General features: G+C 37.4%; 1 protein-coding gene across 3 annotated transcripts in view; it reads right to left on the bottom strand.

Annotated features, from left to right (window-relative positions):
• scaf8 (SR-related CTD-associated factor 8) overlaps positions 1-15,875 on the bottom strand; it is a 216,263-nt gene that overhangs the window by 68,545 nt on the left and 131,843 nt on the right. For 2 of the 3 annotated variants that reach the window (XM_059986058.1, XM_059986057.1), the window contains 3 exons: positions 14,878-14,943; positions 14,397-14,636; positions 10,807-12,532 (listed from right to left, as the gene is read on the bottom strand). In XM_059986058.1, coding sequence (XP_059842041.1) covers positions 11,517-12,532; positions 14,397-14,636; positions 14,878-14,943 — 1,322 coding nt within the window. In that variant the 3' untranslated portion in view covers positions 10,807-11,516. Of the gene's footprint in view, positions 1-10,806; positions 12,533-14,396; positions 14,637-14,877; positions 14,944-15,875 lie in introns of those variants that run through there. The other variant, XR_009515130.1, reaches the window with a different exon arrangement.

Here is a 15,875-nt window from a genome sequence, read left to right as displayed (position 1 = left end):
GTTTACTACAGCAAGATTATTGTGGAACTCTAACTTGCAGACTACTATCCCAAATATAATGCTCAAAATTTGTCCTTTACCATGTGGTGAATTGTTCCTGTAAACATTTGTTAAAATAAATTGATTAAGCTCTAGAAATCTTCTGCCATTAGGGGGCGATAATATTGCATCCAATCCAAATAGAGCTTCTTTTGCACAAGGATAGAAAGTCAGTACTGCAAGCAATTTGGGTAATCTTTCACACTGCCGTTTATGACTATAGTGTGCCAGTGTAGCCTCACTGAACTGAAAAGCAAATCCAGGAGTTTTAACTGACTCTGGACTACCTAAAATATCTATAACTTCTCCCACACAACCACACTTAAGAAATTTTACTGCACAAGGAAATGAAATGATATATGAAGCAGTGGATTAGTGTATTTTTCTTGATAAGCAATTGCTATTGGAGATACTTGTATCTTCATATAATGACCAGCCTTAATTTCTGAAATAACATACCAACTACCCAAAGGCACTCTGATGCCAGAAAATGTATTTGTAAATGTATATGGCAACTAAAATAATGTCCCAAGTCAGGTAAACAGAGAAAACATTATGCTGGTCCTTCTGTAAAGTATTTGAAAATATGCCAATACTGCATAGCAGTCATTCTGTGCTAATAGATGTTGTATTAGACAAAGCACAGATAAGGTTGGGAAGAACATAAGCAAAAAAAACCACAACACAATTATCCTGAAGGAAATAATTCCCAAAATATGCAAGGGGATTAAAAATGTTGCCTACATCTTACAAACTAATACAATATGGAGGTGAAAAAAGGTTCATATATCAAGTGCAAAAAAGGATGTAGGTACACAAAGTGGGCAAGTAATATAGAAAAGTCAGAACTTAAAGACCCATGTACCACAACCATGGTCTATTCAGTCTTTCAATGTATCTACATCCTTGTGGCATCTGCAAACACTATCTACCATCTGATACCTCTCTAGCATTGCATTATAAAGCAGGGTTATCTCTGAACTACTTAAGAACTTCTTACAATAGATCTCTTCCTGCCATCGGACAACATGTAACCCACTGCCAAAAAACGAGTCTTGGTCTCATCATCAATCTGCTCCTGGCAAAAATCACGTGAAATTAAGTTCCATTTGAATGCTCTCAGACCAAAGGCATGGATACCATTTAAGCAAACAGGTTCTTTCAAACTGAGCTTTTCATATTCTCTCAATCTCAGAAGTTGGCTATTTTCCCTGCCTCAAATCATTTGCTCACTGCAGTAAAACACCGAAGATGAGCTCCAACCTTGCCCATTTTAATACTTACCTGGAAAAAAATTCTAAAATTCCAGTGTTTATCCAAGAGATCAAAACCTTGTTAACTATGACTTATTCTTTTTGATCCACATTAGTCCTATTGCTCAGATAATTCTGCTTTAGAGTTCTCCTTTTCACGTTCACATCTGTCCAAGGCTTTGTTCCTCTTTATGATGTTAAGTTTTGGAGACCACCCCCCCCCCCCCCCACCTGCTCACAATCCCTAAACTTAGGTCTCTCATGCCTTAAGCTGCTGGGTTCAAAGGTCAAAAGGCATTCCTAAACCTTTCTCCTCCTCAAACCTGCTGTATCACTGAATTATTTGTTTATTTGTCCTAATCTCTCTGATATATTCGTCCAGAAATTCTTCAAGAGAGCTTGATGTTTTATTATGTGATAGATAATTAAGTAAAGACAAGATGTGGTCAAAAAGAATGGATTTCTATTTTAGATGGGCAATAAGTTTTTTCAATGCCAGGAAGTAAGAACCCAAGAAAGGGCAGTGAGGTTTGGTGTCCAAATACTGAAATCATTAGAAGTCAATCAAAAGCAAAAGAAAAAGAGTGCAGGCTTTTACAAGAGGGTTGACATACAATTGAAAAAGTTCATCATACAGAGCTTTAGAGTATGAAAATCAGTTTTAGACAACCAAATTTGAGAAAGGCATCAAAAATGAGTTACAAGGAAAGGCTGTATAAGCTGGGACTCCTTTCCTAGTGAGCTGAAGGGTGACTTTATAAGAGGTATATAAATTCATGAGGAATATAGATAAATTGGATGGTCATAGTCTTTTTCCAAGAGAAGGAGATACAAAAAAAGTGTACGAAAACAAGGTGAGAAAGGGAAAGACTTAAGAGGGATCTGTGGGGAAGCTTTTCATTACAGATGGTGATGGGTATATGGAATGAGCTATCACAGGAAGCTACACAGTGGGCACAATTATAGTTAGAAAAGGATAAAAGGGATATAGACCAAGCACAGGCAGGTGGGACCAGCACAGATAGACATCCTGGTTACCATGAAAATTTGGGCATAGGGGCTTGTATGCGTGGTGTTCAACTCTGCAATTCTACGCAATTTTAAAATTTTTTTGACGTACAACCATCAATCTGAAATGTATCCACAAATGTTATCTGACTAGCTGAATATTCCTTGCAGTTTCTGCTTTTCTTTGAGAATTTATTGGGTTGGTGCTGGCACAGCAGGTTTAACAGTGATAGTTGGAGTTAAAAATCTAAATTATGGCAACAGAGTGTATGAACTTTGTAATACTGAGTATTCAGGTGTCAAGGTTATCCAGTTAAACATGTTAAAATTATTAAAAGGGATGCAATAATTTTATTCACGTATTTAGAATGAGAACAATAGATTTTTATTTTGAAGTCTTTGAAAGTGGGAAATGGAACTAAGGCACAGATTAATCAAAATATTTTAAACGGCTTAAGCAGATCAAGGGAATACAATGTATGTTCTTACATACATATCAAATTCACTAACATTCAAGGTTATGTGAAATATAATAATCTGTGTTCAAACATGCACGGTATGAAACTATCAATTTCTGCTGAACATTTGAGATTATACCGGAATACAGTGGGCATTAGTCCCATGTCTAAGTTATCAACAGCTCAAAATCCCTCCCCAAACACTCTTAGCTCCAATTGTTTCTCTTATAACTGTCTTTTTACTAAGCTGTGCTCATCACTCCTGTCTCCTTTAATTTGTTGTTAGCCTTTAACTGAGGGTGCTCCTTTCATCTTTTATCAAACTGAAGGTGATAACACAAATGTCAGTTGTGATTCGAACTGGTAAACTTCCAATGCACGAAATTGATAATCTGTAGAAATGTTAAAATATGAATTTACTTTTATACAATACTCTTCCAGGACTATTTAAGAATAATTAGCAATATGGGTAAAAAGTATTAACTTTTCAGAGCATGCATAGGCTTCTGTGTTATTATTTGTAAAAGGCCAGTGCAAAATCAATTTAATAAAGTTTCTATTTATACGTAAAATTGCTCCAAAAGTCACAACTGATAGAAAATTAATGGAAGAGAATGATGTAAGGTGATATCAAACTATGTGAAACTGCACCTGCATAATTTGGATACTCAAGACCATTAGTGAAGTTTTGCAAACAAAACTCAAAGTTGAAACAATTAACTTATGGTGGGATTTACACAATATGCAACTTTATCAGTCAGCATAGTTAATTTGAGATATTGTGACCATTAATGAGATTGAAGTCAAGCACATCAAATTTGATGGTATTTGTTCTGGTCTTATAAAACATATCTTCATGTACAACTGTTTTGATTTATAGCAGAATTATTAATTTGAACCATTTTGAAAAGGTTATATCAACTACCTAAGTAATGACACTAGTATCATCCAGAAGAAAGGATAGAAAACACAAACACTACTAAACCTTGATTTGTAACTAACCACTCAGTGCTACAGCTGTACTTTTTCTCTCCCTATTATTGTTGAGCATTCATACTCCAAAGACAGCGTTACACAGGAATAAACCTATTATATCAGTTAAATTATTTAATTTGCCCACGTTGGGAATGCAGATAAAAGCCATCTTTTGAGGGTAAGCAGGGATTAATATTAAAGTAATGAGTTCTATTTCTAGTGTTTTCACCTGCTGAATGTTTTCAGAATGCTTCACATTAAAGGAAAAGAAACTAGTCATAAAAGAGTAGAAAACAGAGGTTATATATGGAAAACAAAACAAAGATGCTGCTAAATGGAAATAGCAAGGAGTAAGATGGTAACATTGAGTGACTGAGAAAGTATACAGCATCAATAAAACTAGACACCAAAGACAGAGTGAAGATCAAGAAGAAGTGAGAGACACACTAAAGCCACTTTATTAGGCATAGGAATGGAACCCATGGTGGTCTTCTGCTGCTGTGGCCCCTTCACATCAAAGTTTGACATTTTGTGTGTTCAGATATGCTCTTCTGTACGCCACTGTTGTAACACGTGGTTATTTAATTTACTGTCACTTGAACCAGCCTGGCTATTCTCCTTTAACCTTTCATTAAAAAGCCATTTTCACCCACAGAACTGCTGTTCATTGGCTGCTTTTCATTTTGCCCACTATTTTCTGTCAACTCTAGAGACTACTGTGCATGAAAATTCCAGAATATCAGCAGCTTTCGAGTACTCATACCACCCAGTCTGAAACCAACAATCATTCTACAGTCAATGAGATCACATTTCTTTCCTATTCTGATATTTAGTCTAACAACAACTGAGCCTCTTGCTTTTATGCACCGAGTGGCTGCCTCATGATTAGCTGATTACATATTTGCTTTAACAAGCAGATGTATAGGTATACCTAACAAAGTGGCCACTGAGTGTACACTGAAGTGTGTAAAGTTAGATCTGCAGGAGTTGCATGTCTGGAGATCAACATGGCAGTGTGAAATAAGGAAGATGACGAGGACAGTCAAAGGCAGTATTATGAGTAATAGAGATCGTGGAGAATCAGTAAAGTGAAGATCAAGCACAAACTGCTGGAGGAACTCAGCAGGCTAAGCAACATTTATGGAGAGGAATGAACAATTGACATTTTGGGCAGAGATCCTACATCAGGACTAGATTTCCAGCATTTGCAGAATCTCTAGATTTTAGTGAGGATATTACATTCCACTATGGAACTAGGGGTGCATTGGACAATGGGGAGGACTATCATGGCTTGCAGCAGGATCTGGACCAGCAGGAAAAATGCAGATGGAATTTAATGCAGACGTGCGAGATGTCACTTCAGCAGGGCCAATCAGGGTAGGTCTTACACAGTGATGGTAGGGCACTGAGGAGTGCTGTAATACAAAGATATCTAAGAATACAGATCTATAATTCATTGAAAATGGTGTCACAGGGTCATAAAGAAAGCTTTTGGCACATTGATCTTTATGCAGGGCATAGGATATTACGTTGAAGTTTTTAAGACATTGCTAATTTGGAGTATATTGTGTGCAGTTTTGGTCATCTACCTACAGGAAAGATGTAAATAAGGTTGAAAGATTGAACAGGTTAGAACTTTAATCCTTGCAATGTCAAAGATTGAGAGGAGATTTGATAGTGGTATGCAAAATTATCAAAGGTATAGATAGGGTAAATGCAAACTGGCTTTCTCCACTGAGGTTGGGTGGGACTACAACTAGAGGTCATGGGGTGAAAGGTAAAAAGTTTAAGGGGAGCATGAGGGGAAACTCCTTCACTCAGGTGGTTGTGATAGTGTGGAATGAGCTGCCAACATTTCAATGTTTAGGAGAAGTTTGGATAGGTACACAGATGGTAGTGGTATGGAGGGCTACAGTTCCTGTCACATGCTAGAAATCCAAGTAATACACACAAAATGCAGGAGGAACTCAGCAGGACAGCCAGGCAGCACCTATAGAAAAGAGTACAGTCAATGTTTTGACCCGAGACTTTTCAGCAAAAATCCAGTCCTAATATAGGGTCTCTGCCTGAAATTCCAATTCTTCAGTCCTCATCATAAATATTGTTTAGCCTACTAATTTTTTCCAGTAGTTTGTGCTTTCTCCATCTTTCTGACTTTCCAGGATCTCTATTACTCATAATACTGCCTTTGACTGTCCTGTTGAAGGGTCTCGGCCCAAAACATTAACTGTACTCTTTTTACATAGATGCCTGATCTGCTGATTTCCTCCAGCATTTTGTGTGTGTGACTATAGTCCCTATGCAGGTTGATGGAAGTAGGCAGTTCAAATGTTTCAGCACAGACCTGTTGGGCCAAAGGGTCTATGGCTCTATGAAGAAGGTTGGTATGGGAAGAGAAAGTCAAAAGGCTAGACTATACACTCTATATGATGTCCATTCCAAATACCAAGCAGATCTTTCTCACAACATTTACACTATTTGCAAAGTACTTAATGAGTAACACAACAAAGTAGTTTACAAGACCATCCAGTCTTCTTCTTAACAGAATCCCAAACCAGGCTCAGATGTTCTAGATACTTCCCTGTTCTCTTATCACCTTCCCTTATAATCCCCTCTCTATCTGCTGTTAATTTAGTGACCTAACATCACTAAAATCACCCTCTGAATCAGAGTCAGAGTCATAGAGCTTTACAACACAGAAATAGGCCCTTTGGCTCATTTAGTCATGCTATTATTCTGCCTTAGTCCATCAACCCGCACCCGGACCACAGTCCTCCCATGTATTTCCCCAAACTTCTCACAAATATCTGCATCTTACACCGGAAGTTCCTTGCACACGCACACAGCAAAATTAACCTTTCTGATCTCAGATTAACAATATTAACCCTTGGTTCCTTAAGGCAGTTATAGCCAGGGAGAGTATTGGGACCAAGCTCCAAATACCCATTAAATGCTCCCAATGGATTGCGCCTCAAATAGCCTCTGACAACCAAGTCCAGCCCCTGGCCTTTACATGTGGCTTAGCCACTAAGCTCAGTGGAACAGTTTCCACTGACAGGAGAGGGGGAAAAGACAGCTCACTGGCATCTTAAAACCAGCTGCTTTGGGCAGATGGGGCTCATCAGCCATGGTTGGCAGCTCACCTAGGGTAAGGAAAACTCTGATCTCAAACCTCCACTGCCTTGCAGCTAGACCCACTCATAGAGAAGGCTTCAGGAGTAAACCACGATGGAAAAATCCGGAGCTGGAGTCCCTAGGGCAATTGTACATTGAGTTCAATGTTGACTGGCAATTCCTGCAATGCTGTTGGTACCTAACTGTATTGGTCTCTGCCATCCTTTAGGTTCATCAGATGTGTGGAGAGGGGGACCTTGTTCTCTGTATCGTACTGCCCAGACTTGCATATCTAGACAGGTAGAATGCAATATTCATGGTCAACTCTGACTGATTGAGGCTCTCAATCTGAATCCAAGGACCAAACCTAACCTTCGCTATTATAACTCTTGAAACTAATGGCATTATGATCACTAGATCAAAAGTGTTTCTCTACACACACTGCCCTGTCTCGTTCCCTAATAGAACTTCATTCTTTGGAGTGGAAATTTTAATCAATTATAAAACGGCTTTAATTACACACTTTAATTATCAGCATAATTTAACTTGTTTAACTGCAGAACAGTTCCAGTCTACAAGCAAAAACAAAATTCCAAATATAGTTTACAAAACCATTTCCCTCTCCATCCTTTTTATTCTTGATGAAAGTAAAATGGCCCAACAGCAGTTGCTTGGAATAATTAGCAGATGGTATTCTGGCAGTTCATTAGAGTGATATCCTCAACAATGAAAGTAAGAATTGTTTTTGGAGAAAAGCATTACTTACGTAATTCATCAAGAACAACTCTGGATTTTTATTGATCTCTATGTTATCTGACTGTTTTATTTAATAAAAACCCATTTAAATTTCAGTAACAATTTGGATATTAAAGATTCAACTATGAAAGAATAGGAACTTTCAAATATTATAAATCTATGATCAGCTGGATGTTAGAGGAAACAGACGGATAGTCAAGTTACCCCGTTTTATGTACAGTGGATTCTGGTTATTTGGGCCATCCGTTAATTTGGGACATTGCCACTTAATTGACTGTTGCCAGTTCTTAACTAGCATTAGTTGCGTGGCTGTTAAACACTATGCCTTGCTTAGAGCAAACAGTTTTTAAATTACATCATTGTGTGTGTTAGTGTTGAAAAAAGTGATTTTTGGCGAGAAATAAGTGGTAAGATAATTTGAAACTGTTTTGCTCACCACTGTTTCAAGCAGTCAGGCTCAGAGCTGCTGGAAATGGCCAGGAATAAAACTGAAAGGATTTCATTAGTACAACAATTTAGGAATTACAAAGTAATTGAAGGTATTGGCAATCATCCTGAATGTTACAATGAAAATGAAAATTTGGAGAATGCAATCACCTAAAGCATTGTCTGAAGGCAGTTCATTATCTGCACTCGGTGTCTGCAGTAATCTTGTTCAATACTCAATCTAAAGAACATGGCAGATGAATTCCTCCGTTAGTAACTATTAGGAACCAGTATAGTTTTATTGTACTGAAGTAGTATTGGTAATGTTCTAATTTGATCTGTACTCCATTTATATACATAAATTGTTGCTCAGGTAAATGGTATTTTGTAATTTTTATACCTTTTAACTATTTCTATCAAACTTCTGCTAACTGGGGCAGTCACTTTATTAAGCCAAAATATACTAGTCCCAATTAACCGCAATCCACTGTATTTGATTTGGGTGCTGATTCTTATGCTTGCAACAAACTATTTCCAATAAATTAACAGCTGCAAGTGAGCAGCTGCCATGAATTAATCTTATTAAAGAATTAATTCTAGCAAAAATGTGCTATACAAGAGATTTGCAATAATATTTTACTACAAAATCTTAAACTCTGAATTGTTTACCCTACTGGATTATTAAGCTTACAATATATATGTAACGTCAGTCATATTACAAGGGCTATCAATGATTTAGAGAAATTACTCTCTTGTACATGACATATCTTGCAATAATTATTTAAGAAGCAAAAGCACTGCTTGTATATCATGGGTATTTCTGATAAATCTTGCTGCAGTTTAAGTATATATAAGTCCAAATTATAAATACACAAGGATGTAAACAATAATTATGCCATTAAATAAAGCACAGCTAATGCTCTCCAATTATTTTACTGTCTTTTCCCATTTCCCCTGATTGCAGAATTGATTTATTCAAAATATTCAACATCATCATATCAGTTGCTTATTTCTTAACTTTGAAGTCATGCATCATAATCAGAAAATCCTGTAAAGGATAACAGATTATAATGCAGGGTTATGACAAAAATGTAAAATTGAAAATGTTAGAATGGTAGCAAAATAAAAATCTCCTCAAATCTGGGTAGGATCAGAGCAGTTCTATTGTCTTCCGTTATTGCTCCATTTTCTAATATGTTATTTTTCTTTTCTTTTAAATCACATATTGTAATCATTGCCTTCATATGACACTTATGACTTTTGCTCATCAATATTCAGCAAATGTATATAGTTCTGAATTTTTTTAATGCTGTATATAATGAATTGTATTATGACTGAGACACTAGACTAAATTACTTGGTCCTAAATTAACAGGATGCTGTGCCCCCATACACCTTAAAATATTGTTCTCGACTCAATTGCTAGTTAACTTTCTCCTCAGTGTGAAGGCTCTTCAACTTGTACCTTACCACTCTACGTGCTCTAACATGCTATCCAAAGCAATTCTTTGATAACACGTGAAAACTTGAACTGCTTTGATGAATAGTTATTTTATTACTTTTGCTAAGCACAATAAAAAGGCTCAATAAGCACTCTCCAAATACATTTAAGCAAAAGCTTTAACTACAGCGCTGAACTCTACATGACAGGGCATGCTATTCTTAACCTTTTTTGAAACATAAAAATACCTACTTAACAAGTAGTGTTTAATTATTAGAAAAGAACAGTAAATACAAAAGGATACTAAATGACTAGCAACAAAATTAAATCTTCAAACAATAACCAATTAATTGGAAATAATAACTCTGGAAATATTTACAAAGAAAACTGACAATTTGCCAATCTATTTTTACAAATTAAATACATTGTTAGAACAAAAAGCTCCGGCTTCCAACAAAAATACTAACATAAATAATCACTTATCTCCTATTTTTGCTACGTAGGGTAAATTTGGCTTGTGGTATTAACATGCATCAATGAGCTAGCTTTTAATCTGCATGAACTCCTTTAAAATCTTACTGATTTGTGCATGAAGCTGATTCAGATATTAAAAAAAATGACATTTTACAAAAGCATCCAAATTGTGAGGGTATGTCATCAACCATTACTGCTGAACGTATTACAAAACTATGACAACTGAGTTGGAACAGGATTTGACTAAATTTCTTGAAGACTCTTGATGCTGTTCTATCATACTGGCATTAGCTTTCTCAGAACATAACCATTAAACATTTTACTTTTTACAATCAACTCTGAAACATGCTGGTCATAACTAAACAATGTATTTTACCATCCTCTTCTAAACATGACTAAATAACTTAAGAACAAAAAAAAAAATCAGATTCCACAATTCCAGTTCATTTTGACAGAGTTGTCATATATTGGCAAATGAACCACTAGATGGTGGAACAGACTTAATAGGCCAAATGGCCTAAATTCTGCTCATGTCTCATAGAGGGTTTTATTAAAGCTAGTACCTCGTCAAGGAAATGATATCCATCTGATGGATAACCATGGTGTAGCAGAGACAATGGATTAATCCAAGGGCCAGCAAATCCCATGTTCTTCGAAGATACATGGAAGAAAAATAGGATTGGCAAAAGAAAGGAAATTCTAATGATTCAGGACTCCTACAATACAAAATAGTTTTGTACTCCTGACACCATTCCTAATTATGTATTTTTACTGCATCTCCAGATGCCAAATTAAATATTGTATGCAGTTTTTGATGGCATCTTCCTTTATCAAAGAAAACAGATAAACTGAAGATCACAACATTATCAAACAAACGTTTTATTAGCATCTAAAAACAGAATGCACCCAACATTCAAATGATTTTTTTTCCAGCCATTACTTACTGCAGTACGAGGGACAAATCACAAACATTTATTTTGGGGATTAACAGAGACCAGACTATAAGAGGATTTTAAAATGTCTTTTTACAAACAGAAAGTATTACAATTTTTTCTACACCTCAGTACTGCACTGCTCACTGTGAATGGGCTAGGCGCTTGCTGTCAACAGGATAAAATCTAAAACAAAAACTCATTTTCATCAAAGCATTAAATTTAAATATTGTAGCAGCTTCAGAGGATGGAAAAATGCTGATTATGCCCTATTTTTCAAGTATTACTGTAACCACCGATAGTCCATCCCAGCTGTAACAGCTACAAGTTTACCTTTCTTCCATAGGAAGGTCAATTTAAAATTTTTTTTGGCAAGCTATTATAATCTTTCTCAAATTAGAAGAAATGTGGGAGTTCTGGCTTCTAAGCGTGAAAAAAAAATGTCATTACCTACCGTGTTCAACTAAAGAACAACAGTCTGTACAGGTCAGTTGTACACATTAACTTCAGTTATTAGAGTGAAAGATGTACATCGGATTAAATTCTGTCTTGCAGACAACAGTGACTTTTCTCAAGATCCAGTCAATCATTTTATCCACTGCAGAGATGACCACCTATACAAATTGTCATAGTATGTGGCATTATGTCCCTTCAGTATCAGTGTTTTCTGTTACAGGTTGATTTTCTAATTCATCCTTCTCACTTTCATCTGATGAAGATGCAAGACTCACAGATACTTCTGCGTTGTTGTTTGCAAGCTCCTTGTTTGGCGGCTGGCTGTCTGTTTCTGAGAAATCACCATTTACACGGGGCCTATCATCAGATTTTTCACTATCAGTGGTCCCTTGATAATAGTCAAACCTATGCCGTGGAGGAACCCAATGATCTTGCTCTCTATCTCTCCCATAACGGCTGCCATTTACATCTCGGCGAAAGCCAAAATCACGGTCATCACGATCTCTCTGACGTTCCCAAGGCCTGCTGCGGTCATCAAAATCTCTGTGTGTTTCTTGATCAAAACCTCGGCTCCACATTGGGCCACTTCTGCCATCAAATCTGAAATTTCTTCCGCCAAACCTTTCGTGATCATCATGAAAATTTTTAGGCCCACCAAAGGGCACACCACGGCGCTCACGTTCATCAAAATCTCTTGAGCCCCATCTTTGGTCAGGACCAAAACCAAATTGATCACGTCTGCCGAGATTGTCTCTATTATCAACTGGTGGGAACCGATAATCTCGGTCACCTTCTTGTTGTATGTTGTCTCGCTGAAAAGCATTATCATTTCCAGCATTACGTCTTTCTTCTCCTGTACCATGGCTTGAATTTCTGCTGCTCTCAACACTAGGGACTCCGGATCTTGTGAATGTACCTTCAAGCCTATTGAAAGAATTTCCTGGTGGAAAAGGAGCTCTGGTTCCTGACTGAAGAGGACCATCAATTGATACTGAAGGGGGCATGTTTGGCTGAGGTGGTATCAGCAATGGAAACCGTTGCCCTGGTGAGGGCGGCATCAATCCAGGGCGTACGTCCAAAGGGAGCACTCCAGGTAGCCTTGATCCAGCCATGCTTGGTGGAGGAAAAGTTGGTGGTCCTGGTGCAGGTGTTGAAGGCTGCATACCCAGAACAGACCCACTTGATACAGCACTTTGAGCTCCTGCAACAGTAAGAAGTTGCAATAAATAGCGTAGTCAAGTGTACACAATCACATTCCATTATTACAGTTACCAAACCGAATATCCCTCATTTACTATAGCCAACATTTAAAATGACAAAGCATTCCCTTCACAAGTCCTTTAATACCAATTCAACTTGCCTCCAGAAATACCACTAAGAACTAGCCATGTTGCATGAAAATGGGAAAAAAATAAAACTGCAGATGCTAGACTCTGGAACAAAACCAGAGATATGCTAGAAAAAGAATCAGCCAGTCAGCATCTGTGGAAAGAGAAAACAGTCGATGCTCCTCAAAACGTGGGGAGGGTGGGGTGGGGGGGTAAACAGTTTAAAGCCAGAGAGATGGGTGGGAAGAGAAATAAAGTCTAAGACAGATCAGTTCATAAGGAATTGACTATTATCAAGAATAAGGATGATAATGGGCAGCAACAAGAAAGCAGTTTAACCAAAGCTGGAGAATTGTGGAAGGTTGCAAGATGCATTATCCTTCCAGATAATGTTAGGCCTTATTATAACAAGAAATAAGCAACAAGAAACTCAGGAGCACCCACATGAACTGAATGCAGGTTCCTCACGAAGTAATCACCCAATCTGCATTTGTTTTTTCTAATGTAAAGGAGACTAAACACAATGAAAACACTATATGAAGTTCAAGTGCATCACTACCTCACCAGAAAGACTGTTTAGGCCAATAAATGATAGGAAAAGATGAATGGATAAGTGCTGGAAATCCATCACTCCCTGCACTTTGGAAAATCCTGTGCCACTGGAGGAGATGCACACCTGTCCAGTTCACCTCCACTTCCACTATGCAGGAGACAAAACTATCATTCCAGATGAAGCAGCGATTCTCTTGCATTTTATTCAATTTTGTCTATTACTGCATTCCATGCATGCAATGTGGTCTATACTCTGGAAAAACCAGATGTACATAGATTGGGTGATCACTTGACAGAGAACTTGTGGTCAGTCCATGATTATGAGCTTCCTTGTCTGCTGATTCCTCCACTTCTATAGTGAGGCCCAACATAAACTAGAAGACCATTTTATCTTCTGTCTAGGCACTTTGCAACTCTGAATTCTCAAACTTCTGGCAAACTGCTCTCATAATTTTCCATGGTTATGTCCCTTTCTCACTTTGTCTCTTTAAAAAGAATAGACACTTGATGTCTCAATCTCCATGTGATCATTTGTCTAATGCCTCATTTCACCACCAGATCTGCTTTTAACTCATAAACCCTTCGCTCTCACCACCCCCCTTCTGAGGAAGGACTGCAGACCTCTTTCAACAAATGCTGCCTGACTGGCCAAGTCTTGTTTTTATCAATATTATATAACACTGTTGTATATTTGGAAAGGCAGGGGCTGATTGGGGATAGTCAGCAAGGCTTAGTGGACTGCTGCCTGGACTGGAAAGTTTTTGAGATCCGATAGGCTGGGGCTGTTTTCCCTGGAGTGAAGAAAGCTAAGAACTGACCTTACAAAGTTTCATAAAATCAGAAGATACAAACTTTTCCCCAAGGTGAGGGCAGGGTTCTAAAATTAGATGGTAAAGGTTTAAGGTGAAAAAAGGAAATATTTAGAATGAATCTGAGGAGGTAGCTTGTTCCCCTACACAGTACATGGGTAGATGGGTACATGGAACAAGTTGCCAGAGGAAGTGGTAGAGGTGTGTATAATTACAAAGTTTAAAATATATCTGTACGTGCATATGAAGACAAATGGACAAATCTAGACAAAAGCCTAGATAGGAACCATGGTCAGCATGGAAGGGCCCTGTCTATTTTGTATGGAAACAGGCCCTTCAGCCTGATTCCATAAATATTCCAACTGAATTTACATACCTGGTACAGACGTGGATGTTGTAGCAACTGATGATGTCTGGTTGCCTGTACGTGATGCTGCCAGATCCTTTGATCTACTTGGACCAGTCGAGAGAGGCTGTGCACCAACTGGATTAAACAAACTCCCTGGTGGGATATTAGGAGTTGGGAGACTGCTGTGGCCTATTTGTGAAAGGAGACTTCCAAACGAGGAATCCTTTGCACTCTCTTGAGTGTTTGAGAGAGGCGGACAAACTAGAGCTGAAGAATAATTGTTTTGCAGTTATTCACCAAAATTTTGAATTAAAATATTTAGCTCCATGAGAATGCATTCAGCTCCAACGTATTTTGTTTTTAACAAATAAAACTGCAATGAATCACAATCCAAATCTACTTTGTCTTTCAGACATATTTTTAGTTAGCATTATACAATTGGGCATTATCAGTCATTAAAACTGTAATAATACAGAGCAACCTTAGCTTTAAACTTAATTATACTCACAGGTCTGTACTGGTGGAATTGAAGGTCCAACAACTGGAGGTGGAACAGGGGGAGGTGGTAAGTAACCTGCATGCAAGATTAAAGAGAGCCCTTCAGCTTTGCATGTTATGATTTATTTTGTCTTCAGATCAAGTCCCATTTCAAATGAGTATAAAAATCAAAACTAACAAACCAGTTATATAACAAAGGGACCAGTGGGTCAGAGGCCCACCTGATATATTTGATATAAAAATCATGACAATTATGAAAAAGAGAGGAATTACCCTTTATTTTCTGGCTATCCAACCATTGTCAAACACTTTAGGTAGTAACTAATAGTGCAGCACTTGCATTATCTTGATTCCAAGTAGAGTAACTATCTTTTTAAATTAAATCAAAAACAGTCAACATCATTAATGTAACTAAATCAAAGTAAAACCCTAAAAATAATAATGTGCATTAAAGGGCATGATTTATTAAAAATATAAACCAAATGGCAGTAACAAATATCAACTGTGTTAGTTTTGAATAGATATTCTTTGTTGATGGACAAAGTCTCAGTACAAAACACTTGCAAACAATTTATACTTTGGAAGGGGAGACAAGCATTTTTAAGGACATAATATTCTCCAACTCACATCCTGTTAAAATCTTCTAAAATATATACATCTACACAGAAAACCTTATGATTGCAATTCTTGATCACCATCATTGCCAATTTCCAAACATAGTTAAATACCTTTATGTTAGAAGATATTTTTGTATTGTAAGTGGCACCTTAGCACATGGAAACGGCTATTTTGTGGGAATATAAAATTCCCTCACAATAAAGCCTCCAACCCCAGAAGTGCCATAGATTGGAAAATGCTGGAATATTCCAAGAAAACTCATCTCCAAAATCCTAAAACTGAACTCAACACCTTCCTTTGCAACTGGATCCTTGACTTACTGACCAACAGGTTACAATCAGTAAAGATAAGCAGCAACACCTCCAGCACAATTATTTCCAAAATTGGCAA

This window comes from Hypanus sabinus, chromosome 12, assembly GCF_030144855.1.
Source record: "Hypanus sabinus isolate sHypSab1 chromosome 12, sHypSab1.hap1, whole genome shotgun sequence".
NCBI classification, from domain to species: domain Eukaryota; kingdom Metazoa; phylum Chordata; class Chondrichthyes; order Myliobatiformes; family Dasyatidae; genus Hypanus; species Hypanus sabinus.
Note: the sequence above shows the minus strand (reverse complement) of the source record. Positions and strands in the feature narration are given on the sequence as shown.